At 40.4% G+C, this 26,501-nt stretch overlaps 1 protein-coding gene across 1 annotated transcript in view; it reads right to left on the bottom strand.

Annotated features, from left to right (window-relative positions):
• Positions 1-26,501, bottom strand: part of jmy (junction mediating and regulatory protein, p53 cofactor) — a 121,405-nt gene that overhangs the window by 54,591 nt on the left and 40,313 nt on the right. Inside the window, exon 3 of the mRNA XM_043706859.2 lies at positions 7,511-7,661. Coding sequence (XP_043562794.2) covers positions 7,511-7,661 — 151 coding nt within the window. The remainder of the gene's footprint in view (positions 1-7,510; positions 7,662-26,501) is intronic.

Here is a 26,501-nt window from a genome sequence, read left to right as displayed (position 1 = left end):
TGTACCAAATGCCTTCTTCACCACACAAAACAAACAAACCCAAAAGAATTGCAGATGCTGCAAATCAGAAACAAAAACTAAAATTGCTGTAAAAGGTCAGCAGGTCTGGCAGCATCTCTGGAAAGAAATCAGAGTTAACATTTTGGGTACAGTGAACCCTCTTCAGAATTGACATTATTTATTTGGCTTTTTTACTTTATGTAAACCATAGTACTTATCCCATTATTTCAATGTTAAGTTACAAATCTACCTTTTCCACACCATTGTATACCTTCCCAAGGTCACTTCACAGCTGTCTCTTTTGATAGCTTAAAAGCTCAGTTTCATCCACTGTTTGTTTCCAAATAGCTTGACCTTTGGTCATGAGGGATCAAACCAGAGGCTTTTTTTCTGAACTGCCTCTGGGACCTAAACTCCACCTTTGTAATTTGGCAACCAAATTAGTTACAATACTTATTAACGTTTGGTCAGAACAGAGCAATTCTCAAAAATAAACGATTTTGCTGAAGCTTAGCATGCTTTCTATTTTGTTGAATGCTGCAATATCGCGATCAGACTGGAGAAAGTTTCAACTACATCTCAAAGTACACTGGAACAAATTATCAACGATTTATATCACTTATTTCATCCTTGAACGGAGTGGTTCACCAGGCCATTTAAAAGAGCAGTTAAGAATCAACCACATTGCTGTGGGCTGTGAATCACATGCATAGCAGACCAGATAAGGACAGCTTACTTTCTTCTAAAAAGGGCATTAGTGAACTAAATGCGTTTCTACACAGGAACAGGAGTAAACCATTCAGCCCTCCAAATCTGCCTTGCCATTCAATTAAATCATGGTTAATCAAACTGCTCGCGTTGTCTCTCCTATAGCAGGGCTATATTTATGTTGGCCCTCGTTTAGATCAGGCAATGGTCTATCCAGCAGTTGTCAGCTCCTGTCATGGCACGGGTGATTTTAATGTTCTTCCAATCTCTGGCTCTGATGATGATGTAGTCAAGATGGTTTGGTGCACTGGTGCTGCCTCATGCGTTGTCTGCATGACCAGTACGAGACTTTCCTAGCAGGTGCTCTACTCCCATCTTAAACAAGAGGCAAGACCCAGGTGGTCAGAGGAAGTACTTCAGGGAAACTCTCAAAGCCTCACTGGCAAAGTGCAGGATTCCCACAGACACCTGGGGATCACTGACTCAAGACCATCTCAAATAGAGAAGGAGCATCCAGGAATGCATGGGGCACCTTGAGACTTGCCTTCAGGAAAAAGCAGAAGCTAGGTAAAAACAGTGAAAGGAGTGTGCTGCCACACCAATGCTCCACCCTCACCTTCTTGTGACCACTTTCTGCCCCAAGTGTAACAGAGCCCGTGATAGCTGCATTGGTCTGTACAGCTACTTACGGACTCACTCCGCGAGTCATCCTCATCTGCGAGGGACTGCCAATGCTGGTTAATCAAACACTTCATTGTCTTTTACTCACACCATCCTCATAACCCTATACACCACTGGTAACCAGAAGATCTAGCAATCTCTACCTTAAACATACTCAAAAACTGAACCTCCACTCCCCTCTGTGGTACAGAATTCCAAATGTTCACAATGTGTTGAAAAGAACATTATCCTCATCTTGGATTGCAAAGTGGCATTTTTAGACAATAGACAATAGGTGCAGGAGTAGGCCATTCAGCCCTTCGAGCCTGCACCGCCATTCAATATAATCATAGCTGATCATTCCTAATCAGTATCCTGTTCCTGCTTTATCCCCATAACCCTTGATTCCACTATCTTTGAGAGCTCTATCCAACTCCTCCTTAAATGAATCCAGAGAGTGGGCCTCCACTGCCCCCTGTGGCAGAGCATTCCACACAGCCACTTCTCTGGGTGAAGAAGTTTCTCCTGAGCTCTGTCCTAAATGGTCTACCCCGTATTTTTAAGCTGTGTCCTCTGGTTCGGCACTCACCCATCAGTGGAAATATGTTTCCTACTGCCAGAGTGTCCAATCCTTTCATAATCTTATACGTCTCAATCAGATCCCCTCTCAATCTTCGAAATTCAAGGGTGTACAAGCCCAGTCGCTTCAGTCTTTCAGTGTAAGGTAATCCTGCCATTCCAGGAATTGACCTCATCAACCTACGCTGCACTCCTTCAATAGCCAGAATGTCTTTTCTCAAATTTGGAGACCAGAACTGCACACAGTACTCCAGGTGTGGTCTCACCAGGGCACTGTACAGCTGCAGAAGCACCTCTTTGCTTCTAAACTCAATTCTGCTTGTTATGAAGGCCAGCATGCTATTAGCCTTCTTCACTACCTGCTGTACCTGCATGCTTGCCTTCATTGACTGGTGTACAAGAACACCCAGATCCCTCTGTACTGCCCCTTTACATAAATTGATTCCATTGAGGTAGTAGTCTGCCTTCCTGTTCTTGCCACCAAAGTGGATAACCATACATTTATCCACATTAAACTGCATCTGCCATGCATCTGCCCACTCACCTAACTTGTCCAGGTCACCCTGTAATCTCCTAACATCCTCATCACTTTTCACCCTGCCACCCAGCTTTGTATCATCAGCAAATTTGCTAATGTTATTGCTGATACCATCTTCTATATCATTAACATATATTGTAAAAAGCTGTGGTCCCAGCACAGATCCCTGCGGTACCCCACTGGTCACTGCCTGCCATTCCGAAATGGAGCCATTTATCACTACCCTTTGTTTCCTATTAGCCAACCAATTCTCAATCCAATCTAGTACTTTGCCCCCAATACCATGCACCCTAATTTTACTCACTAACCTCCTGTGTGGGACTTTATCAAAAGCTTTCTGAAAGTCCAGGTACACTACATCTACTGGATTTCCCTCATCCAACTTCATAGTTACATCCTCAAAAAATTCAAGAAGATTAGTCAAGCATGATTTCCCCTTCATAAATCCATGCTGACTCTGTCCTATCCTGTTACTACTATCCAGATGTGCAGTAATTTCATCCTTTATAATAGACTCCAGCATCTTTCCCACCACTGAGGTCAGACTAACTGGTCTATAATTACCTGCTTTCTCTCGCCCACCCTTCTTAAAAAGTGGTATAACATTAGCCACCCTCCAATCCTCAGGAACCGACCCCGAATCTATTGAACTCTGGAAAATAATCACCAACGCATCCACGATTTCCCGAGCCACCTCCTTCAGTACCCTGGGATGCAGACCATCAGGCCCCGGAGACTTATCAACCTTCAAAACTAACAGCTTCTCCAACACCAAATCCTGGCAAATATAAATTCCCTTAAGTTCAGGTCCTTCAGCCACTGTTCCCTCAGGGAGATTGCTTGTGTCTTCCCAAGTGAACACAGATCTGAAGTACCCATTTAATTCCTCTGCCATTTCTTTGTTCATAGTAATATATTCCCCTGTTTCTGTCTTCAAGGGCCCAATTTTTGTCCTAACCATTTTTTTGCCTTGCACATACCTAAAAAAGCTTTTACTATCCTCCTTAATATTCTTGGCCAGTTTACCTTCGTACCTCATTTTTTCTCTGCGTATTTCCTTCTTAGTAATCCTCTGTTGCTCTTTAAAAGCTTCCCAGTCCTCAGTTTTCCCATTTATCTTAGCTATGTTATATTATTTCTCTTTTAACTTTATATGTTTCTTTACATTATATATTATATTATACCCCCTGGCTCTAAACTCTTCAAGTAGGCGAAACAGCTTACCTGTATCTATTCGGTCTATCACTTTACTAAGTTTGTAAGTTTCAATGAGATCACCGCACATTCTTAGAAACTAGAGAATACAGGTCCAGTTTGCCTAATATCTCTTCATAAGACAGTCCCCCATCCTGGGAATAGGTCTGGTGAACTTTTGTTATACTCGCTCAACGCCAATAATGTTTTCTTCCTGAGAAAAGTAGACCAAAACCACAAACATACTCCAAGTCTAAACAAGCTCTTAAACAATGAGAGAAGGCTTCACGACTCCTGCACTCAAATCTTCTTGCAATAAAGGCTAATATTCCATTAATCTTCCTAATGGTTTGTTGCAACCGCATATTATTCTTCAGTGACATATTGACAAAGCCACTAGGTCCATTTGTAGACCTAAATTTTCAATCTTTTACAATTTAAGAAATACTCGGCCTGTATGTTCCTCCTAGCTAAACAGATAACTCCACATTTTTGCCATATTATATTCTACCTGCTATTTTATTGCCTGTTCAGTAAATTTGCCCAAATCCTCCTGAAGCCATTTTACATTCCCCTCACAACACACAATCCCACTTAGCTTCGTATCATTTGTATGTCAGTCAATAGTGATCAGAGGTCGAGAGCACAGAAGAGGCCTCTCAGCCCATCAAATCTTCATAAGTCAAAAATAAGCACATAACTATTTTAATCCCATTTCCCAGTACTTGGCCCGTAGCCTTCTATGCCATGTGTGTATCTAAATACTACTTAAAGGTAGAGAGACTCTGCCTCTACTATCATCATTTGCAGTGAGTTCCACACACTGCTTTCTCACATATTCTCTAAACTTCCTGCCCCTTACCTTAACAAATAAGCACAAAACAGATAAATGGAGGCTGGCTATCCCAATCGTGATCCCAGTTCAAGCCTCTGTCCTTGCTTCTACCAGGGCCCCAGCCTCTCCAGGTCCTTCTTCAGAAATGCATGCATTTATGATGATACCACTGTAGATGGAAGACTGCAACATCATTGGCACAGGCACAAATGCTTCCTGTCACAGCCAACTAACATCACGGATAGGGACAAGTATTTTTATAACTGTTTAGATGACCTGACAGGCCAATGAGTAAAATAGTAAAATTACACCAAGGTCTTGCAAAGTGGGGAAACCTCAATTTGCATAATTAGTTGGTTCCCACTTACTTCAAATGGAAATACTGATCATGTATTTCCTGTACACGATCAAAACTTTCAGCAGGTTGATCATGGAATGCCCTGCCAGTAGCAGTGGTGGACTCTCCCTCATTATGGGCATTTAAGCGGGCATTGGATAGGCATATGGAGGATAGTGGGCAAGTGTAGGTTAGGTGGGCTTGGATCGGCGCAACATCGAGGGCCGAAGGGCCTGTACTGCGCTGTATTCTTCTATGTTCTAAGAACGCAAATGCAAGTTACATTTTACACTACCATCCTATTTCTGTTCTAAATGAGGCATATACAAATCCATGAGTTCTCTCTACGTCCCTCTAACTATCATTTAAATGAGCTTCTGCTTGCTTTTACATTAGTCCCAATTAACCCTTTCCCTATCTCCCTTCAAGATTGCTGGAGCTGATCAATTATAGATCATAAGAACATTAAAAAAAATTGAACTGGAGTAGTCCATTTGTTTTTGAGCCTCCTCTAAAATTCTGCTAGATCACAGTTAATTTTGACCTCAACTCTAACAGCCTTCACTATTAGAGAGATTACAGAATGAGGAGAAACTAACAAGAAACATAAAAGGACAGTAAGAACTTTTACAAGTACAGTAAAAAGACAGTAGGTAAAATAAATGTTAGTCTCTTAGAAGAGTGGTCTTCAACCTTTTTAAGCACAAGATCACTTTTTGAATTTAAGTTCAACTCAGGATCTATTCCAGAGAAAATTTAAAAATAGAGCTTTATAAACCTAAAACCAAGTATATATAAATATTAATTTTGTTCTCTATTCACCAAGTCTCAAAGTAATATCTATGACTGCTCATTATCTGTCAATGCCTTGAAATTTGAGTTGTAGTTTGAGCCTGCTAAGTGTATTCAGTCCATAAAAATGGGAATTTATTTCCTTGCAATACTTAATTATCTTCGTGGGAGAATGCTGTCTCAGAGGTCTGTGAAGTCAAAGTAAATGACAGGATAATAGGACAAAGTTTTTTCCTCTGTTTACAAGTCTCCAAAAATTGCTGCCCCTTGTTCTGACTTTCAGCTCAATATCATTTTGTGGAGCAATTAATTGCATATCAACTCCATTGTTTTGTAAATCAAACACCTGATGGAATTTGGTAGCCAACCCACCAATGTCCACGTGAAGGAATGATTTAAGATAAACATGATGATTTGTTCCATCACATCGAATTCCTGAAACCGCCTGAATTACTCTGCTAACATCCTCAGATGTGCACATAGGTTTTCTGAGTGGAAACATTTTTGTCTTTGACTTATTGTAGCATTTTCTCCAGATTCAGGAAGTGTTGCAGTGTTTTATTTTTTAAAATGAGAGGACCACAGACTCCGTTTCAATTTAAATGCATTCTCAGCATTAAGTGTATGTGTTAAGTATAGGAAGCAAATAACATGTTGGCCTTTATTGTAAGGAGTCTAGTGTACAAGAATATTTGAGGAAATACAGCAAACTTTGTTTTAACTGGCACCTACGTACTGGTACTCTTGATAAACTGACAAAAATTATATACCGCTAAGTTTACTGTAACCTTGTTCTAATGTCATTTGTTTTCATCAATGTAAATAAACTTGTTCAGTCGAATGGTCACACAAAATACCAACAGTTGATTCAATTCCAAGTCAATTTCTTCTCAAATACCACGATCTACCACAATGTTCTTGTAGTCAGTCAAGGGTGCAAGTGAGAAGCTTTTTGCCGATAAATTTTACTTAAAGCAAAGTGGTATTCCTATTTAAGTGATTTAAACTGTAAACAAAGTATGATAGCAATATGTGTAACTCCCTTATTATGTTTCTATTACTTAGTGTACATTTTTACATTGATTACATGACCTCTTGATCATTAATCAATCAGCACACCTCTGGTCTCAGAGTTTGGTTACTGCTGTATGGATTTACAATAGTGCAGGTTCACGAAAGTAGTTCCTGGGATCAGATGAACTTTAATCATTGATTGAGTAAATTGGGTCTGTATTCTAAGTAGTTTAGCAAAGTGAGAAATGGTGTAGTTGGGACAGACAAGATTCAGAAAGAGCCCATCAAGGCAGAAACTGAGAGATTGCTTCTCCTGCCTTGGGAATCTAGAACATAGGAGCACAGTCTCAGAATAAGGAGCTAGTCACTTAGGTGTGGAAGAACCTCAAAAAATTGTGAATCTTTGGTATTCTCTGCCTCAGAATTATGGTTGCTCCATCACAAAATATATTCAAGACTGACAGATTCTTGGTCTCGATGGAGGCCAAGAGAAATGGGAAAGGCATGGGAGAGTGGAGTTGAAACCACTGATTGTACTGAATAGTCAGTAGGCTTAATGGGCTTAAAGATCTATACCTACTCCTATTAAGTATGTTCTTGTTACTCTCATCAATTCTTCTGTTACCTCACAAAAAGAATTTATCTCTAAAACATTTCCTATGACAAAGGTTAGACAGACAGGATGCAAAACTTATACTTCCCCTAATATTGAACATTCAAAATTTTTAAAAAAGCATCTAACATTGGATATTTTGATTCAGAGTATCGGTCTAAATTCACATTCCGATTAAACACTAGTATTTCTGCTTAAATTGCAGGATGCACCTATATTTGCAAAACGTAGGTATATCACCTTTCTGCGCTTTAGCTGTGATCTCAAAGTACTTCACTGTCAAATCCTGTATAGATAACACAGCCCTGTGGGCTTTCCTTTGCCAATCAGAATCTTCTTTCTTCAGACTCTCAATTCTGCGTGGACCAAGGTAATCATTCTCCATTGAAATCTGCATAACAAAATAAGCATATTGACGTTTTAAATTATAAAATGCATACCAATGCCTAGAATCACTCATCAGCACAACTGCTCATTGAACTAAACAAGTGTGAGCTAAAAGTAATTTAATAATTGCTACAAAATTCTATGACACTGATATGAGCTTTGACATTTCAAAATTGTATGCACACAAAGTCCTCCAATCATGGTATTCCTAGTGTTTTTAGCTCAAATTTTATCTTTTATAAAAAAATATACAAACCATATTTGGAAAGGTAAAATCTCAGCTTATAAAGCATGCATGTCTTTCAAGGTTTAAAGGAGATGAAGGAGCGGTGCTCCGAAAGCTAGTGCTTCCAATTAAACCGGTTGGACTATAACCTGGTGTTGTGTGATTTTTAAATTTGTACATCCCAGTCCAACACCAGCATCTCCAAATCAAGGTTTAAATGGATATGGTAGGAAAATTTCACACAATTTATACCTTAATTAATCTATATCAACATGACAAAAATGCAAGTATAAATTTTCAATCCATGCCACGGTTTCAAAATCATACAATATTAAGAGAGATTGGAGGATCAGTAGTAGAAGCATTCAAATCCTCATCAGAAGATTGAGAGTTGCAGTACCAGGGCAGCTTGGATTGATATAAATATCGATCATCATCAAATTACTAACAAATCAAAAAAGTAACTTTAAGTGAGGAGCAAACTCACTGGAGAGAAAGTGGTAGGGCAATGAGTAATAATCCAGAGTCCCAAGTTATGGATGTGAATCCGACTTCTGCAAATGGTGAAATTTGAATCCAAATTAAAAACTGAAATAATAAAAAAAATCTGGAATAACAAGCTAATCAAAGGTTGTAGACACCCAACTGGTTCACTAATAATTTCTATGAAAATAAATCTGCCATCCTTGCCTATCTGCCTGACATGCGAATCCAGACCCACAGCATTGGTGGTTGACTCTTAAAACCCTCTGAACAAGTCACTCAATTATATCTGACAGCTATGTAGTCCAAAAATGGAATGAAACTGGATGGACTGCTCAATAAATAAAAGGCACTGGAAATGAAAATGGCGCACACAGCCCTGTCATCAGTCCTTCTTACTAACATCTGGGGGCTTGTACAAAAAGTGAGAGTTATTCCACAGACTAGTCAAGCAACAACCTAACACAGTCGTACTCAAAGAATCATACCTCACATCATCAGATATCACCACCATCATCATCCCTGGGAATGACCTGACTGACTGACCATCAGGAAAGATCCAGCAAAGGTGACACTACAATAGATTATACTTGGGAGGAAGTTGCTCTGGAATCCTCAACATTTACCCCAGGCTCCATGAAGTTGCATGGTATCAGTTCAAATATGGGTCAGGAAACCCCCGATTATCTCCTACCTCTTCCCTTCAGCTGGCGAATCATTATTTCTACATGTTGAACATAACTGGAAGACAGATATTGAATATACTCTTGGATGAGGTCATCAATGCCTATTAATAAAAGTCACTAAGTGGCACCACTCTTGACCAAGATGGCCAAGTCCTAAAGGAAATAATGCGAGACTAGGTCTGAAACAGGTGGTGGAAACTAACAAGAGGGGGAAAAGTAGCCCACCATATCTTCTTCAACCTATTTTTCTGCAAATGTGCTTGTCTATGGCAATATCAGTGACCACCACACAGTCCTAAATTCAATTTATGCCAAACATAAATACGAATTCAAAATAGGCTACCTCTGAGCAGCATCAAAACAGAATTCAATTAAATGATAAAGTTAAAGTCACCATAGTCTTACAAGACCATAGGGCCGTGTTGACTTCTCCACCTCCCTGATGCTGCCTGGCTTGCTCTGTTCTGCCAGCCTCCTGCTGTCATCCTCTGATTAGAAACTGACGGCCTAATAGTCACAATTCCTGAGGCAAAGAGAGAGACTGAGAAGGAGATTCCTTCAATGGTAACCTCAGTCAGTGCAGGAACTGAACCCATGCTGGTGGCATCACTCTACATTGCAAACCAACAACTGAGCTAACTGTAGTTGAATTTCATGGCGTGGCATATATCTCTGCGCTCTGCTATTACTATCAAGCCAGGGGATCAATTCTGGTTCAATTAAGGAGTATCGAGAAGCATGCAAGGAACAGTTCCAGGCATACATAAAAATTTAGTTGACAACCAAGTGATGCTATATAGAACTATCAACAGTAGAAGCAGCATGCAATGGACTTGGTTAAGTGATCCCACGACTAACCAATCAGATCTAAGCTCAGTCCTCTCTTGTTGGGTGGCAAAGTGGCTTAGTGGTTAGCACTGCTACCTCACAGCACCAGGGACCTGGCCTTGATACCACCCTTGGGTGACTGTGTGTGTTGAGTCCCCATGTTCTACCAGTGTCTGCATGGGTTTCCTCCAGGTGCTCTGATTTCTTCCCACAATGTGAAGATTAGGTGGACTGGCCATGCTAAGTTGCCTGCAGTGTCCATGAATGTGCAGGCCTGGTGAATTAGCCATGGAAATGTAGGGTTACAGGTGTTGAGTCAGAGTGGGATCCCCTTCAGAAGTTGGTGTGGACTCCATGATCCTGCTTTCACACTGTAGGGATTCCATAATGTTAAGTTGTGGATGGTGGAAGACAAGTAAATGAATAACAGGAGGATGCGACTCCACAAATAACCCCATCCCCAACTCTAAGGGAGGAACATTACCCAAAATGTTAACTTTGATTTTTTTCCCCACAGATGCTGCCAGACCTGCTGAGTTTTTTCAGCAATTTCTGTTTTGGTTTCCGATTTACAGCACCTACAGTTCCTTCGGTTTTTAATAACCCTGTCTTCAATGGCAGGAGAGCCCAGCATATGCAAAAGACAAAGCTGAAACATTCATATTGATCACCAATAAGAAGGAGCAATAGATGACCAATTGCAGCCTCCTCTTGAGGTCCCCAGCATCACAGATATCAATCTTTAGCCAATTCAATTCACTCCACGTCATATCAAGAAGCAACTGAGGGCAGTGAATACTGTAAAAGCAATGGGCCTTCACAATATGGCAGCAACGGTATAGAAGAGTTGTATCTAGCCACGCTGTTCCAATATAGGCAGTTCTTGTATAAAGTGTGTTTCAGCAGTGCGATTTGGCTATAACATCGCTGAAGAATTAGGAAACTATTTTGAGAACGCTTATCTCTGTTCACAATAGCAGGATTCCAGCAAAGATTGTTTCACATGCTTCGTTCGGCACCAATTTCAATACCAAAGCCTCCACATCATTCTGCACATGCACCACCGTCAGAGCACGTGAGAGGTATTATACATTCAGCAAGTTCATCTCAAAAATTAAATCTTTGAAGGTTCATTGCTTTCTCTCTGAGAGGAGAATATTTTTGAGGGAGAAGTGGAAGCTGGAGATGAAAAAGATGAAGTCCGAGATGCAGCACGAGAGCTTTCCAATTCTCTTTTGTCTTCTATTCTGAGAAGATAGTAAGAATTGCAGATGCTGGAGAGTCATAGAAGATAGTGTGTGGGGTGCTGGAAAAAGCACAGGTCAGGCAGTATCTGAGGAGCACGAGAGTCGACATTTCAGGCAGGACCAGTCCTGATGAAGGGTCCTGCCCAAAACGTAGACCCTCGTGCTCCTCAGATGCTGCCTGACCTGCTACGCTTTTTCCAGTGCAACACTCTCCTTTCCTGAGGGGAACTGAGAGGCAGTTGCAGCTCTTAGCTTTAATGATTACAACGCAGAACACAGCAGGTTACCAGTTCGTTCAATAAGCTATTACCTGGCACCCTATGAACAGCTTCTTCAAAGGCAGAAGGAAAAGGGCAAAACCAGATGTCTTCTTTAAACCAACCCCCAAGAAACAATCAGAAGAAAATGAAGCACAGCCATCCACTTCTGCAACCACAACTGCACCTGAAGGTAGTGATGGTGATGACCCTCTGTCTCTGCTTTAACAATACTTTTTCAATGTAATGCATTAAATTTAGTTTTGTTTTGTTAATAAATATGATTTAAACCATCATTCAGGCTGTGCTATATTTTGTTTTAGGCCTTTGGGTGATTTTTGAGTGATTAAGTGTGACATATTTTGCTGGTCTGCCCCAAAACCCACTTTTTCCATAGATGATTTTATATTAAGCGAGATTTCGCTGTAACGGCATTATAGGAGAAAAATCTGTATAGCTAAAACACTGGCATCAACTCAGCAAATCTAGAAAACTGATCAATTATTTACTATGCACAAAACGTAAGACAGATCCAAACCAATCAAACACTGCCTTATCAGACTACTCTCCATTATCTGGGTTGTTAACAGTTTACAGCAAAGAGTTCTACAAATACACCACCCTCTAAGACAAAAAAATAATCATCATCTCTGCCTTAACTTATAGATCATAGAATCACTACAGTGCAGAAACAGGCCATTAGGCCAAACAAGTTCACACCGACCCTCCAAAGAGTATCCCACTGAGAAAGTCGAGAGCCTTAAAACTTGTCTTTAAACATTTAGACTAAAATGTAATGCTGAATTATAGAAGACATTTGTTGCACACTAGAAAACAGACAGGCAGGAAGGCTCTGAAAAAGGGGGGAACCCAAGGAATGCAGAAGATAAAAAAAATGTGCTCACCAAGTGATAACAGGATGCCCTAAGGCAATTAAGAACATTTGCCTTAACATCAGTGAATCGGCGTAAATTGGACACCAAGTGATAATATTGACGATTGTTCCCTTGTGAAATTAATGAGTGTTGATTCTGACCCTGAAACAAAACCGGTACTGTCACAAGGAATTAAGGGCTACGGGGAGAATGCGGGTAAGTGGAGTTGAAATGCCCATCAGCCATGATTGAATGGCGGAGTGGACGCGATGGGCCGAATGGCCTTACTTTCGCTCCTATGTCTTATGGTCTTATCAAAAGCCTTGTAATTGACGGTCAGGTCCTGTCAATTATAATGGATTCTTATTACGCCTTGCAGAGGGAAAAACATCTTTGGTATTACAAGTCCCTGACCCGAGTGTTCAGAAGGACACGAGAGAGAGAGCAAGAGAGAGAGAGAGAGCGAGCGAGTGAGAGGGAGAGAGCAAGACAGAGGGAGAGAGCAAGAGAAAGACGAGGCTGTTGAACCCAGTAGAAAATCAACTCTTAGTGCTTACCTGCTATGGATTGAATTTAATTTTGGAACTTTATGATGATATTGAGTGGGCATTACCAGTTATTAAATACAAAAAAAATTATATTGATAAAGCTTTAACTTACTTGCTGTTCTTGCAGACCACTCTACAGACCTTATAGACTGCCCCACTGTCAATTCTAACTAATCAGATTTATGTCTTATTTGAATTTGAATCACAAACCTAAAAAGAAAGCATGTTTAATTCAAAGACTAATGAATCAGTTTAAATGCAACCTTACAGTAACATCTCGGCCTCAGGTACAGAATGATTCAGTGCTTAAAAATGCAGCAGTCTGCTCCTAGCTTAGAAATTATTCTAGGCCTAACACTGAAGAGATGCTGGCAGTGTCAGGAAGCCATTTTATAGTCAAACGTTTTCCCTTCTTGTTAAGAAGCCATTTCTTAAAAGAATTGTATTTGACATGTGAGCTGTGCAAAGTTACCTTATGAACTCTCCAATTAGCTCAGACTGGTACCTCTTTATAATAGGAATTTATCTCACGAGCAGGCGCCTGAACTCAGCTGGATATGTTTTTCCCACCTGATGAATGACTTAGGGCCTGTAGGAGTGATTACTCAAGCATACACAGACCTCACAGAGTCATAGAGATGTACAGCATGGAAAGAGACCATTCGGTCCAACCTGTCCATGCCGACCAGATATCCCAACCCAATTTAGTCTCACCTGCTAGCGCACGGTCCATATCCCGCCAAACCCTTCTATTCATATACCCATTCAAATGCCTCTTAAATGTTGCAATTGTACCAGCCTCCATCACTTCCTCTGGCAGCTCATTCCATGCACGTACTACCCTCTCTGAAAACGTTGCCCCGTAGGTCTCTTTTATATCTTTCCTCTCTCACCCTAAACCTATGCCCTCTAGTTCTGGACTCCCCGACCACAGGGAAAAGACTTTGTCCATTTATCCTATCAATGCCCCTCAATTTTGTCAATCTCTATAAGGTCACCCCTCAGCCTCCGCCGCTCCGGGAAAACAGCCTTAGCCTGTTCAGTCTCTCCCGATAGCTCAAATTCTCCTACCCTGACAACATCCTTGTAAATCTTTTCTGAACCCTTTCAAGATTCACAACATCTTTTCGATAGAAGGAGACCAGAATTGCACACAATATTCTGACAGCGGCCTAACCAATGTCCTGTACAGCCGCAACATGACCTCCCAACTCCTGTACTCAATACTCTCACCAATAAAGGAAAGCATACCAAACGCCTTCTTCACTATCCTATCTACCTGCGACTCCACTTTCAAGGAGCTATGAATCTGCACTCCAAGGTCTCTTTGTTCAGCAACACTCCCTAGGACCTTACCATTAAGTGCATATGTCCTGCTAAGATTTGCTTTCCCAAAATGCAGCACCTCGCATTTATCTGAATTAAACTCCATCTGCCACTTCTCAGCCCATTGGCCCATCTGGTCAAGATCCTGTTGTAATTGGAGGTAACCCTCTTCGCTGTCCACTACACCTCCAATTTTAGTGTCATCTGTAAACTTATCAACTGTACCTGTTATGCTTGCATCCAAAAGTAGAGGACAGTACCAATCCTTGTGGCACTGGAGGTCACAGGCCTCCAGTCTGAAAACCAACCCTCCACCCACACCCTCTGTCTTCTGCCTTTGAGCCAGTTCTGTATCCAAATGGCTAGTTCTCCCTGTATTCCGTGAGATCTAACCTCGTTAATCAGTCTCCCATGGGGAACCTTGTCAAATGCCTTACTGAAGTCCACATAAATCACATCTACTGCTCTGCCCTCATCAATCCTCTTTGTTACTTCCTCAAAAAACTCAATCAAGTTTGAGAGACAATTAACTTTTCTTCCTTACGAATTATTGTCTTTCACTGTTATCTGTCTAATTAAGGACATGCAATGTTTTTGTAAACTTTTATATAAAGGAAGCCACTTTGTATCAGTACATCGGAGTAGCCTGCTCTGGCACTTGAAGACCTGGTACCCTACTCTCCTGGGCTATTAGAATCTAATTGTTTAGCTTATAGGCATCAGTGTTATATTGTAACAATGATGCTATTGGTAAATAAAAGGGATAACTAAAATTAAAATCTGTAATTTTTAATTTTTAATTCCAGACTTCCAAAGAGTATGATCTCCAGCCCGAACCAAGACAGAGAGGCTTACTTGTCTGAGTCCATAAGGGTTTCCCTGGGCCATCTCATATCTATTTAACACCACCCAGACACATTCCCCTACCCTATTACCCCACATTTCCCGACTACTGCACCTAACCTACACATCCCTGAATACTATGGGCAATTCAGCATGGTCAATTCACCTAAACTGCACATCTTCGGATTGATGGAAGAAACCAGAGAACCTGGAGGAAACCTATGCAGGCACAGGGAGAACGCGCAAATTCCACACAGACAGTTGCCCGAGGCTAGAATCGAACCCAGTTCCCTGGTGCCGTGAGGCAGCAATGCTAACCTCTGAGCCAGTGTTCCAGTGGACAATCTCTTACTTGTCAATTTCAAACCATCTGTACAGGTTTGCTCCATTAACATCTATACCTACGAATCACAAGTCAAAACACAACCACACTGTCAATAAATTACCAAAAAGGATCAAGACCTCCCAATCTGCAACAACAGCCACTGAAAGAATGGGAAGAGATAGAAACAACAGCTGCTGCTTGAATCAGCAATCCCGTCACCTCTAATAACTGATAAATTGATGCATTCAATGTGAACTATTCGCATTTCAGTGAGTTGCATGGTAAGAAGTGATTCATAAACCATCTGCAAATTCAGTCACCGATGACATCTCATTTCTAAAGCCAGCTGGAAAGCTTCATTCTAGACATGAGGATTTATTGATAGGCAACTCACCCACCCACCCCACACGTTTGTTAATCAACAGCTTCAAAATTTCAAAAGTATTAGCCAATATCACTTTAATGTCATTATGTAAAATAATTATGTTTCAACGAAATGCAAAATGCTGACTGAACACTTGTACCTGTCTGAACCAACCGATTTGTTCAACATGCTATAAGTGGTGACACTGCAACTGATGCACAGCTGATAGACATAGTTGGTGGTTGGTGCTTTTTGCCCAATTTCAACGTGGGCAGTTTAGGTGTTGAAATCCATGGTTACTGATTTGTTCATACAGCACTACTATTTTGTCTTGTTAATTGTTCTTCTGGGGTGTCAGGTCATGTCAGTGTGCATATATTGCCACCCCTTCTCCCTAGGTCATTTTATATCATTAGCAATGTTTCCCTTTTTACTTGTACAGGCTTGAAGTGAGGTAGAATATATGGGAACATGCATTTTCTTAAGAAACTCCATGCTGAAAAACATGTACAGAAATAACCATGCATTTTAGTTCTCAGCTCATTTATATGTTACCATCATATAATGTTATATGCTATTGTTCTGTCAGCTAAGGAACAAAACTATGCTCCTGAGATAGTCATTCACAGGATGTGGGCATCACTGGCTATGACAGCACTTACTGCTCATTCCCAAGATCCTACTACATTGCTGTGGGTCTGGGGTCACATGTAGGTGAAACAAGATAAGAATGGCAGATTTCCTTCCCAACAGGACATTAGTGATCCAGAGGGGTTTTTACAATAATTGGAAGGGATCATATTGTAGGCATTTGGTCAGCTCTCTCTCCCTCCTCCCCCAAGTTTTATTGAATTCAAACTTCACCATGCGGACTTTAAACCTATGCCTCAAAACATCAGCCTGAGCTTTTATGTTATTACTTTAGTGACAATCCTTCTCTGTCACTCTCTTCAGTCAAAACCAGAAAGAGAGTTGGATTTTCAAATCGGAGAATGAAGCAGTTGCACAGCACAAATCAGTTTTTAAACAAATGTCATGGGTATGTTGTTATTGGCCTTACTGCACTGGAATGCAACTTCCAAAGACAATATGTTCAAGTATACTTATTGTTAAATTGTAAATTTATGCAGAGTTCGTTAACCAATCATCTAAGTTCTACGGTGGCAGAGAACAAAACTTCAAAATATGTAGATATGAAATAAAACTTGGAAACATCGACAATGAGGAAGATAAAAGGGCATAAGCAAGTTGGTGAAACATTTGGACAAGTTACAAAAGAAATTTAATGCAGAAAAATGTGGAGGATTCATTTTGTACAAGGCATGCAGAAACAAAAGGAACACTTCCAAAAGGAATAAAACAGCAAAGAATAACAATATACACATACATAAGTCATCAAAAGTGGCAGAGCAGGTTGACTGAGGGCTTAACAAAGCATAAAACATCCTTGGGCTTAGTTAACAAAAATATAGATAATGGTGTGGCTGTCATGTCAGTGGATTGGTGATCCAGAGGTCCAGGCTAATGTTCTGGACATAAGATGGTCATGGACTCGAATGCCACCAAGGCAGTGAAATTTGAATTCTATAATGATCTAGAATTAAAAGCTAGTCTAATGGTGACCATGAATTCACTAAAAGCCCATCCGGATCACTAAGGCAATGAAAACCACCATCCTTAGCTAGTCTGCACTGCATGTATCTCTTTACTGCCCTCTAGACAATTAGAGATAGGCAATAAATGCTGGCCTAGCCAGAGCTGCCACCATTCCCTGAATGAATTTTTAAAAACCTTCTGTAATTCTATTCAGCACGCAGCCATTTTCATTCACCTTGCCCCCAATATATGAGCCCATATTGCACTGATTTTACTTCTTCTCTCAATTTTGTAGTGCTAGACCATAGTTTATAAGATTTACAAACTCCAGTTTCACAACCTTCCATAATGGGATCCCAAATTATCAATGGAATATCATCGCAAAGCTCAACATATTCCTGTTCACTTGCAATCATTTCTCCAAGTGCTCTTCCTTCAATCTCCATCTAGAAAAAAAATAAACTTCCCTGAACACTGACCCTCTGTTTGCCTCAGTTCTTCAAAAGCATTATGTTCTTGTTCCTCAAAGTCTTCATTCATTTTTAATTTTCAAACTTATAACCAGCCTGCTTAAACAGAACAACTTCAGATTAAATGCTCCCTTTCCCCTAGCATGTCCTGTGGGTAAGCCAAACATTAGTACAGACTAAGTAAATCAGCAGTCCAAATTAAATAATACTAATGCTGAAGAAAAATCTAAAGAGATGATTGTATATTAGATTCTCTAAAGAGGATCTATATGGATAAAGCTCATCATTGAAATTTTTAAGTTCAGTAAAAGGAGTCAACAACTTTAACAGATATCCCTAATATTAGGTATTGCGAATTACGTTGTGCAACTGCGATGCATTAAAATAACTAATTAGTGGTTTAAGAAGATTACCAAAATGATGTTTATCTATATTGTGCGCAATGGTAAAAATGATAAATTCAAAGCAAAGAACATACATCATTTATAATATAAGGAGAAATGTTGCTAGTTCTTTAATTGGTGTAGAAATTATCAGAGGGACATTGCAAAGACATGTATAGACGTGATCTTGTATCTTTTTAGATAAACACAGGAACAAGCCATTCAGCCCCTCAAACCAATTCTGCCATTTAAGAGATCATGGCTGATCTGTGGCCTAACTCCATATCCTTTAATGCAATCATGGAAATCATAGAATAATACACTCTAGCCCATCAAGGCTAAGCTCCAAAAATATACTAGCCCTGCTTTCTTGCAAGGGGCTATAACTTTGAATGTTATGGTAATTCATTTCCTTTGCTTAAGAAAATAAATCTCTCAGATTTAAAACTAACAACTCGCATCAATCAACTATCATTTGTGGAAAGAAAAAGAGTTCCAACACTCTCCCACCTTTTGTGTAAACAAGTGTTTCTTAATATCTCTCCTAAACAGTCTGAACCTAATTTTTAGATTATGCCCCTTTGTTCTGGAATCCCCAATCTTTATCCACCCCATCTTTTCTTATTAATATCTTGAGGACTTTGATCTGATAACTCCTTAAAAACTTTTAAACTCTAGAGGCCTAATTTGTATAATGTCTCATAATTTCACTACATAAGTCTGGGTATTCTGGGGAGAAAACAGAGTGAACATTTCAAGCCTAATATTGTGATTTCTGGGGTCCAAACAGTTCTGAAGAAGAGTCACCAGACTCAAAACGTTAACTCTGTTTTCTTCACACAGATGCTACTGGTCCTACTGAGTTTCTCCAGTACTTTGTTTTTGTTTCATTTTGTATGGCTGGCTGTGATGAGTCACAAGTAGTAATGTATGAGCCAGTTTCAGAGTGCACAGAACCTCTGACCCTTCTATTTTATATCTGACAGCTAGGGCTCCCTGATTGGGGCTGTTAATTTGGCCCAATCAGGGAACTCATTCTATGGGGTATACCTAGCTGACCTTGTTACAATCAATACACCTGTGGCTTCAAACAAAATTCAGAAAACACTGCTAGTGGAAGCAGCAGGCAAGGAGATGACAGGAAACATATCTTTCTTACTGCTTACAGATTGAATAAAATTACAAAACTTCAATATTAATCATCCAATTTAATTAAAACAAATTGAGAATTTTAATAGATACTCCCAAAACGAATAAATGTAGGCTATGCATGTTTAATGTGTTGGAATGCTGATGTAGTGGTGATGTCACTGGACTAGCAATCACGAGACTCAGGCTATTGTTCTAGTGACATGAATTCAATTCCCATCATTCCACCTACAAGTAGAATTCCAATTCAATTGATAACTCTGGAATTAAAAAGCAATTCAGTAATTGTGACAATGAAGACATCACTGATCATTGTAAAATTCCATCAAGTTCACTACTGTCCTCTGAAGCAGAAAGTTTGACATCCTTTTTTGTTCTGACCCAGGTTACTGGGATATTAGTCGACTCACATACTGCTGCACGACTAAGTTCCCTGTATCAGTGTGGTTTTATGGATGTTTATACTTTATTTTAGCTCTAAGCCTTAAGTGACAAGAAACAATAAACTATGGAAAATCTGGTCAATGTTGAATGCAAGATGCTCAGGACTACGTTAAGATTGAGTAAAATGACCTTTTTGTCTGGTCAAGTTTGAAAAGGAACTTTGGAACTTTTCCTAAATTGAACAGTGATAGCATGACAACTCACCATGATTTTCACAAAAGCTGACCGAAAAGAAATGTGTTAAAAGGTAACCTTTCAGATCTTTTTAAAGTAACATTATAAACCATGAATAATCTCCATTTGTCAGGATTTCAGGAATATACAGCTTGCAAAAGAGAAGCTTGCAACTATTTACATTTAATGCCTAGAGGTTAAAATATTTCAAAGAATAAAACTATTATACTAAAGTTATTGAAAGTTTATGGACCTGAAAACGGCCATTTGGGCCAGTGTGTTTGTGGAACCAATTCTGCAATGCCCAAAAAAACTGAACTCAGGAAAACCACTGGTCACACACATATTCTGTGTCCCACACAAGTTGATAAGCACCAGCTTTCAGCATCCCAACATGCAGCTCAAGGAAGTCGAGCAAGATGACGATAGACTAAAATCAACAAAGACGACATGAGAAAACATGTCGCAATTAGGTAGAAGTCACAAGCTAATGCTCTAAACTGATGTCTTCTCTGCTTTTAAGAACTGCTTTGTGTATTCAAGACACATCTTTTTCAAAGATCTTTTGTCTCACACACATCAGGACATTTTGCAAGAACACAGTTTCAAGAAGAAAACCAACTATACTACAGAAGAGTGCTGACTGGCTGACATATGAACTCTGATTGGTAAAGGCATTTCCATGGAGAATGCACTGATTAATGCTAATTGAACAGCCGGGCTTTGTTCACTTATTTCCAGCAATATTCATATTCTGTATTACCAAACAACTATCATACTGAACTTACTGAATTCTAAAAAGCTTGTGACAACATATTCTTACAAGTGTGACCAACAGCTAGTTTGAAGTAAAAGTTCAGAATTCATTTAAAGAATCAAAAGTTACAAGGCAAACCCTTACATAAGAGCTGATCAATTGCCACCCTGACAGAAAACTAAAAATCAGTCACAAATACTGTAATTCTTGATCATTCAAAGTTGTTAACTGCATTGAAAATAGTCTTTCACAATACTTTAAGCTTAAAAAAAAACAATGAGAATTTATTGCTAAAAATAATTGCTGAAAACAAGAATAAATTCCAATCTTAAAACACTTGAGTTTAATTAAAATTATTGATTAATACACTTTTTAAAAGACATTAAATATATGCTGAACTGCCTTTGTTTTAAGGTTATTACTGATTCATTTAGTGTCAAGATTTTAAACCTAACTGTTCCACAGTCTGCAAGTCTAAACTGATGACTGCAAGAACACGTTTAAGGCTACTGCAGGTAAAACTTTTTTTATCAATGCCAAATTTTGAATACACTGCAAGGACACCGGTGTGACACAACCAAAAAAGAAAAAAACGTGTCAGAACCCCTAAACGCCACAGCAAAACGGTAAGTGGCAGCTGCATGATGTCTAGAGCAGCAGCTCCTCTGACGACAACCATGTTGTATGGAGGATGGCCATCAAATAAAAGTAGCATGGGAGGGAAGGAGCGGAGCACCTCCCAACCCGGCAATGTCAGACCTCCCGAGGAGCCCAGTGAAGTCAAACCTCTAGCTGTTGGGAACTATGGGGTACCCAACGCACCACAGCCCCAAGCAATCAGGAGCAGCGACTTTCTGATAATCAGATTCAGAACCGGACCCTGGTAGCTTCATTCCTGCCTCAACGTCACCTAAGTAGGGAAATGCCCCTATGGAGGAACAGGCCAGCTACCTCCAACAATTCGCCCACTCCATGGGGATGCAGGGAGAGCTCCAGTGACAAGATTGTAGGTGAAAAGACATTGGATAATTCTATAAACAATTAAAAATGGGTGTTAAAATTGTTAGTATTAATGTGCATAGTGTTAAATCTACTACGTGATGGGTTTCCACATTGGCTTACCTGACCAATGTCAAAGCAGACCTCCTGTTTCTGTAGGAGTGTGGGATACCACACCTCAGCAGCTGGAAGAGATGGTCAAGCTAATGGACCCATGGGCCTTCGATTTGGTCAGGGGAAAATGATAGCCCAGTGGGTATTCTGCTGCGAGGAGGCAACTTCATCATCTCACAGGTTAAGGTGGTGGTGGGCAGGCGCCTCCTCGTAGAAAAGGTTACATACAGAAATGCTCCCGAAATTAATTAGTGAGTCCACCCCAATGGTGTCCACTGCTGCTGTTGACTTCCAAGCCAATCACTCTGGCCGGAGACTTCAATTACATCATCAATGCGGATGGAAGATCGAGAGAGGCTGACAGCAAACTGCGCTCCACATCCAGATTCCTAATGGAAATGGTTAAAATTAACAAGCTGTACGATGTTTTCAGCACCCCTTTAGATAGAGCACTGCAGATCATCGAATACTTTTATGCCAGACTATGTGATATGAAGCCCACAGACAGAATGGCCTCCTGGTTGTTCCTATCGTCTAGCACAGAGGTCTTAAACAACAGTACTCAGGAGAGGCTAAACTAGTCTTTATCTCTGGATGATCTGACAAAGGCTCTCCAGTCCTTAGAAAAGAATAAAATTCACAGAAGCAATGGCTTACCAACCAAGTTGTATTTGGCTCTGTGGGACTTGATTGGCCAGGATCTGCTGGAGGTGTATGACAGTATGCTTATGGCAGGCAAATCCAAGAGAAAAATATTATCACCCTCATCTACAAGCAGTAGAGGAGACGGAGGAAATTCGAAATTGGCAGCCAATATCATTGCTGAATGCAGACTACAAAATCCTGTCTAAAGGTCATCGTCAACCAAGTCAGGTCTGCTCTGGGTTTGGTGATCCACCCCAACCAAACTTGCACTATATCGGCAGGACGATCTTGGAGATCCCCACGTTCCTTAGGAATATGATCATCTATGTGCAGGACAGGGGTGTGGACGGCTCCCTCATCATCCTGGACCAGAAGGCCTTTGACAGGATAGCGCACACTTACCCAACATTGCCCTCACCTTGATGGCCACCTTAGTGTGCAGTTGGATCAAGCTGTGCGTAGACCCTCGGTAGGCAAATAGCAAGTGTCACTATGTCCCTGATATTGCAAAGGATGAGACTGGCCCTGCTGCAGCAGAACGCTGCAGGTAGGTGGAAAATTCCGTTCCACATGTCATTCATTGAGAAATTTGCAAATTTGACCACCAGTCCATCAGAAAGTGGTTACCAAACAGCATCCTCAGGGCCCTGAGGGAAAGGGAGAAGGTGTTTCCTGTGAGGTGGTTCCCCGAACAGACTGTCAAAGTCATTTGGCAGAATACCTTATCATCAGAAATTTCTAAATCTCCAAGACATCATGGCTGGTGGCGAGAAGGGCACAACCTGTGAGATCCTTTACGTACATCCAGTCGGTCCAGCTACCACATGCTGCCCTTGAAGTGACTGCAAGGAGAGTTGAGACTGTCACACATCTCTTTCTGGAATGTGCCTTTGCAAAAGAAGTCTGGAGGAAGATGCAGTAGTTTGTGTTGAGGTTCACCCTGAACAGTTCTGTAACACAGAACTCTACAGTTGGTTCCCTGGAACACACACCAAGACAAACATCAACTGTGCCTGGAGAACCAACAACTCAATGAAAGACACTTTTAGGTCTGCCCAAAACTTGTTGGTTTTCCAGAACAAGGACTTGACCCTAAATAAATGTTGCAGATTGGCGCATTCCAAGGGCCAGCACTGTGTGCTGAGGGAAGCACTAAAGCTTGAGGCAACTGCCAGCAAGGCACAGTGGAGAAAGACCATCATCGGAGATCTTCCTGAAAGTAAATGAGGGTCTATTCAGTTATGGGATGCTCCCAGTGTCTCAAATGTATGTAAATATTAGTGTTACAGAGTTGTTCAGGATGTGCAAGAGAGTTCTTCAGTTTTTTGCTTAGAGTCAAAGTCCAAAGTTTTATTTATTTACTTGACATGCAACTGTATAGAATTGAACTGCATTTGTGACAATGTATGTACATATGGTGTTTTTTTTAAAATAAGGTATATTTTTGAAATTAAAGAAAATCCTTCTGAGGAGACCAGCATGGCAAGAGGCAAACACCAGCTAACCATCCAGAGACAGAGAGGAAGAAAGCAGCTTCATAGACCCAAAGACAGAGCCTGAAAGACAGCAATTGTGTAAATCTACAAGAGACTCAAAGTATTGTAACCTTAAGGAACCAAATAGAATAGAGATAGTATGTTTACATAGGGGAACATAGAACATAACAGTGCAGTCCAGGCCCTTCGGTCTTCGATGTTGCATCAACCTGTGGAACCAATCTGAAGTCTATCTATCCTACACTGTTCCATTTTCATCCATATGATTATCCAATGATCATTTAAATCCCTTAAAATTGGCGAATCTACTACTGTTGCAGGCAGGGCGTTCCACAAAGGTTATTGTAATTTTGTTCCTAATAAATTTGGGATTGTTTTATATTGGTACTCGGCTTGTGTTCATATTGATTTAATTGCTTTGGTATTGTGAGACACCCAGGCAAATTCATTCATAACATTCTGGTCAGAGTTGTCTGTAACCTATTTAAAGAGGAACCAGAAAACAGCCTGCTCCACTATACAATATGACTGTGGTTGATATCCAATTCAGTACCCTGCTTCCACTCTTTCCCCAAATCCTCTGCTGTCTTTAGATCTAAGAACTATTTCTATGTCCTTGAAAACATTGCCTTTTGGCCTCAGCTGCTTTCTATGGCAGAGAATTCCACAGCCTTGCCACTCTTTGGTGAAGATATCTTCCCCTTATCTCAGTCCTAAATGGCCTACTTCATATCCTTAGAATATGATCTCTCATTCAGGACATCTCTTAATTGGAACATTCTTTTTTACAATTACCCTATCCAGTCTTGTTAGAATTTTATAGGTTTCAAACAGATATAGGTTTCCATGCCGACCAGATATCCCAACCTAATCTGGTCCCACCTGCCAGCACCTGGCCCATATCCCTCCAAACCTTTCCTATTCATATATCCATCCAGATGCCTTTTAAATGTTGCAATTGTACTAGCCTCCACCTCTCCTCTGGCAACTCATTCCTAAACCGACCATCCGCTGAGTGAAAAATTTGCCCTTCAGTTCTCTTTTATATCTTTCCTCTCTCACCCTAAACCTATGCCCTCTAGTTCTGGACTCCCCCATCTCCAGGGAAAAGACTTTGTCTATTTATCCTATCCATGCCCCTCATAATTTTGTTAACCTCTATAAGGCCACCCCTCAGCCTCAGGGAAAACAGCCCCACCCTGTCCAGACTCTCCCGATAGCTCAAATCCTCCAACCCTGACAACATCCTTGTAAATCTTTTCTGAACCCTTTCAAGTTTCACAACATCTTTCCGATAGGAAGACCAGAATTGCATGCAATATTCCAACAACGGCCTAACCAATTCCTGTACAGTCACAACATGACCTCCCAACTCCTGTACTCAATACTCTCACCAATAAAAGAAAGCGTACCAAATGCCGACTTCACTATCCGATCTACCTGCGACCCCACTTTCAAGGAGCTATGAACCTGCACTCCAAGGTCTCTTTGTTCAGCAACACTCTCTAGGACCTTACCATTAAGTGCATACGTCCTGCTAAGATTTGCTTTCCCAAAATGCAACACCTCGCATTTATCTGAATTAAACTCCAACTGCCACTTCTCAGTCCATTGGCTCATGTGGTCAAGATCCTGTTGTAATCGGAGGTAACCCTCTTCACTGTCCACTACACCTCCAATTTTGGTGTCATCTTCAAACTTACTAACTGTACCTCTTATGCTTACATCTAAAACATTTATGTAAATGACAAAATGTAGAGGACCCAGTACAGATCCTTGTGGCACTCCACTGGTCACAGGCCTCCAGTCTGAAAAACAACCCTCCACCACCACCCTGTCTTCTACCTTTGAGCCAGTTCTGTATCCAGTTTGTCAGATTTCTGTGTAAATGACCTTTTAAACAAAATTTCAGTCTCTTTATTGCTTTAGCATAATTGATATCTTAAAACTAATCAGAAAAATCTTATTTAAAAAGTCAGATGAAAAATTTTAAAGGGACCTGTTAATATGAATAACATTTTGACAAAATTTAAAACAATGAAAATGACGGAAACCTTGTTTAAATTTCAACTGCAAATCATGATTTGGAGATGCTGGTGTTGGACTGGGGTGTACAAAGTTAAAAATCACACAACACCAGGGTATAGTCCAACAGGTTTAATTGGAACTAGCTTTCAGAGCACTGCTCCTTCATCACCTGATGAAGGAGTGTCGCTCCGAAAGCTATTGCTTCCAATTATACCTATTGGACTATAACCTGGTGTTGTGTGATTTTTAACTGCAAATCAGGAAGTTTGATAAATAATCTTGAACATTTTTGAAAAATTCTTAACAAATAATGTACATTAATCAATTTTGATGTTCAAAAGGTTAGTTGCTTGGTAATAGAAAGCTCAAGAATTGTTGAAAAAGGGAGACATGCTGTTGAAGCTTTTTATTTTGTTTTTATTAGGAGAAACACAAGTCAAATTTCAAATGGAGCAAGAGTTCCCCAAATATAAAGTGCTTATGGGTGGCAGTCAACTCTGGTCGAAGTTTTGCCGTGGAGAGCTCCACCATGTTTTCATTTAATTTATAAATGGTACACATTCCTTCTGTATGCAGAGGTC

Source organism: Chiloscyllium plagiosum, unplaced genomic scaffold, assembly GCF_037043375.1.
Source record: "Chiloscyllium plagiosum isolate Xiang-an unplaced genomic scaffold, Cpla_swu_hap1 HiC_scaffold_2, whole genome shotgun sequence".
NCBI lineage: Eukaryota > Metazoa > Chordata > Chondrichthyes > Orectolobiformes > Hemiscylliidae > Chiloscyllium > Chiloscyllium plagiosum.
Note: the sequence above shows the minus strand (reverse complement) of the source record. Positions and strands in the feature narration are given on the sequence as shown.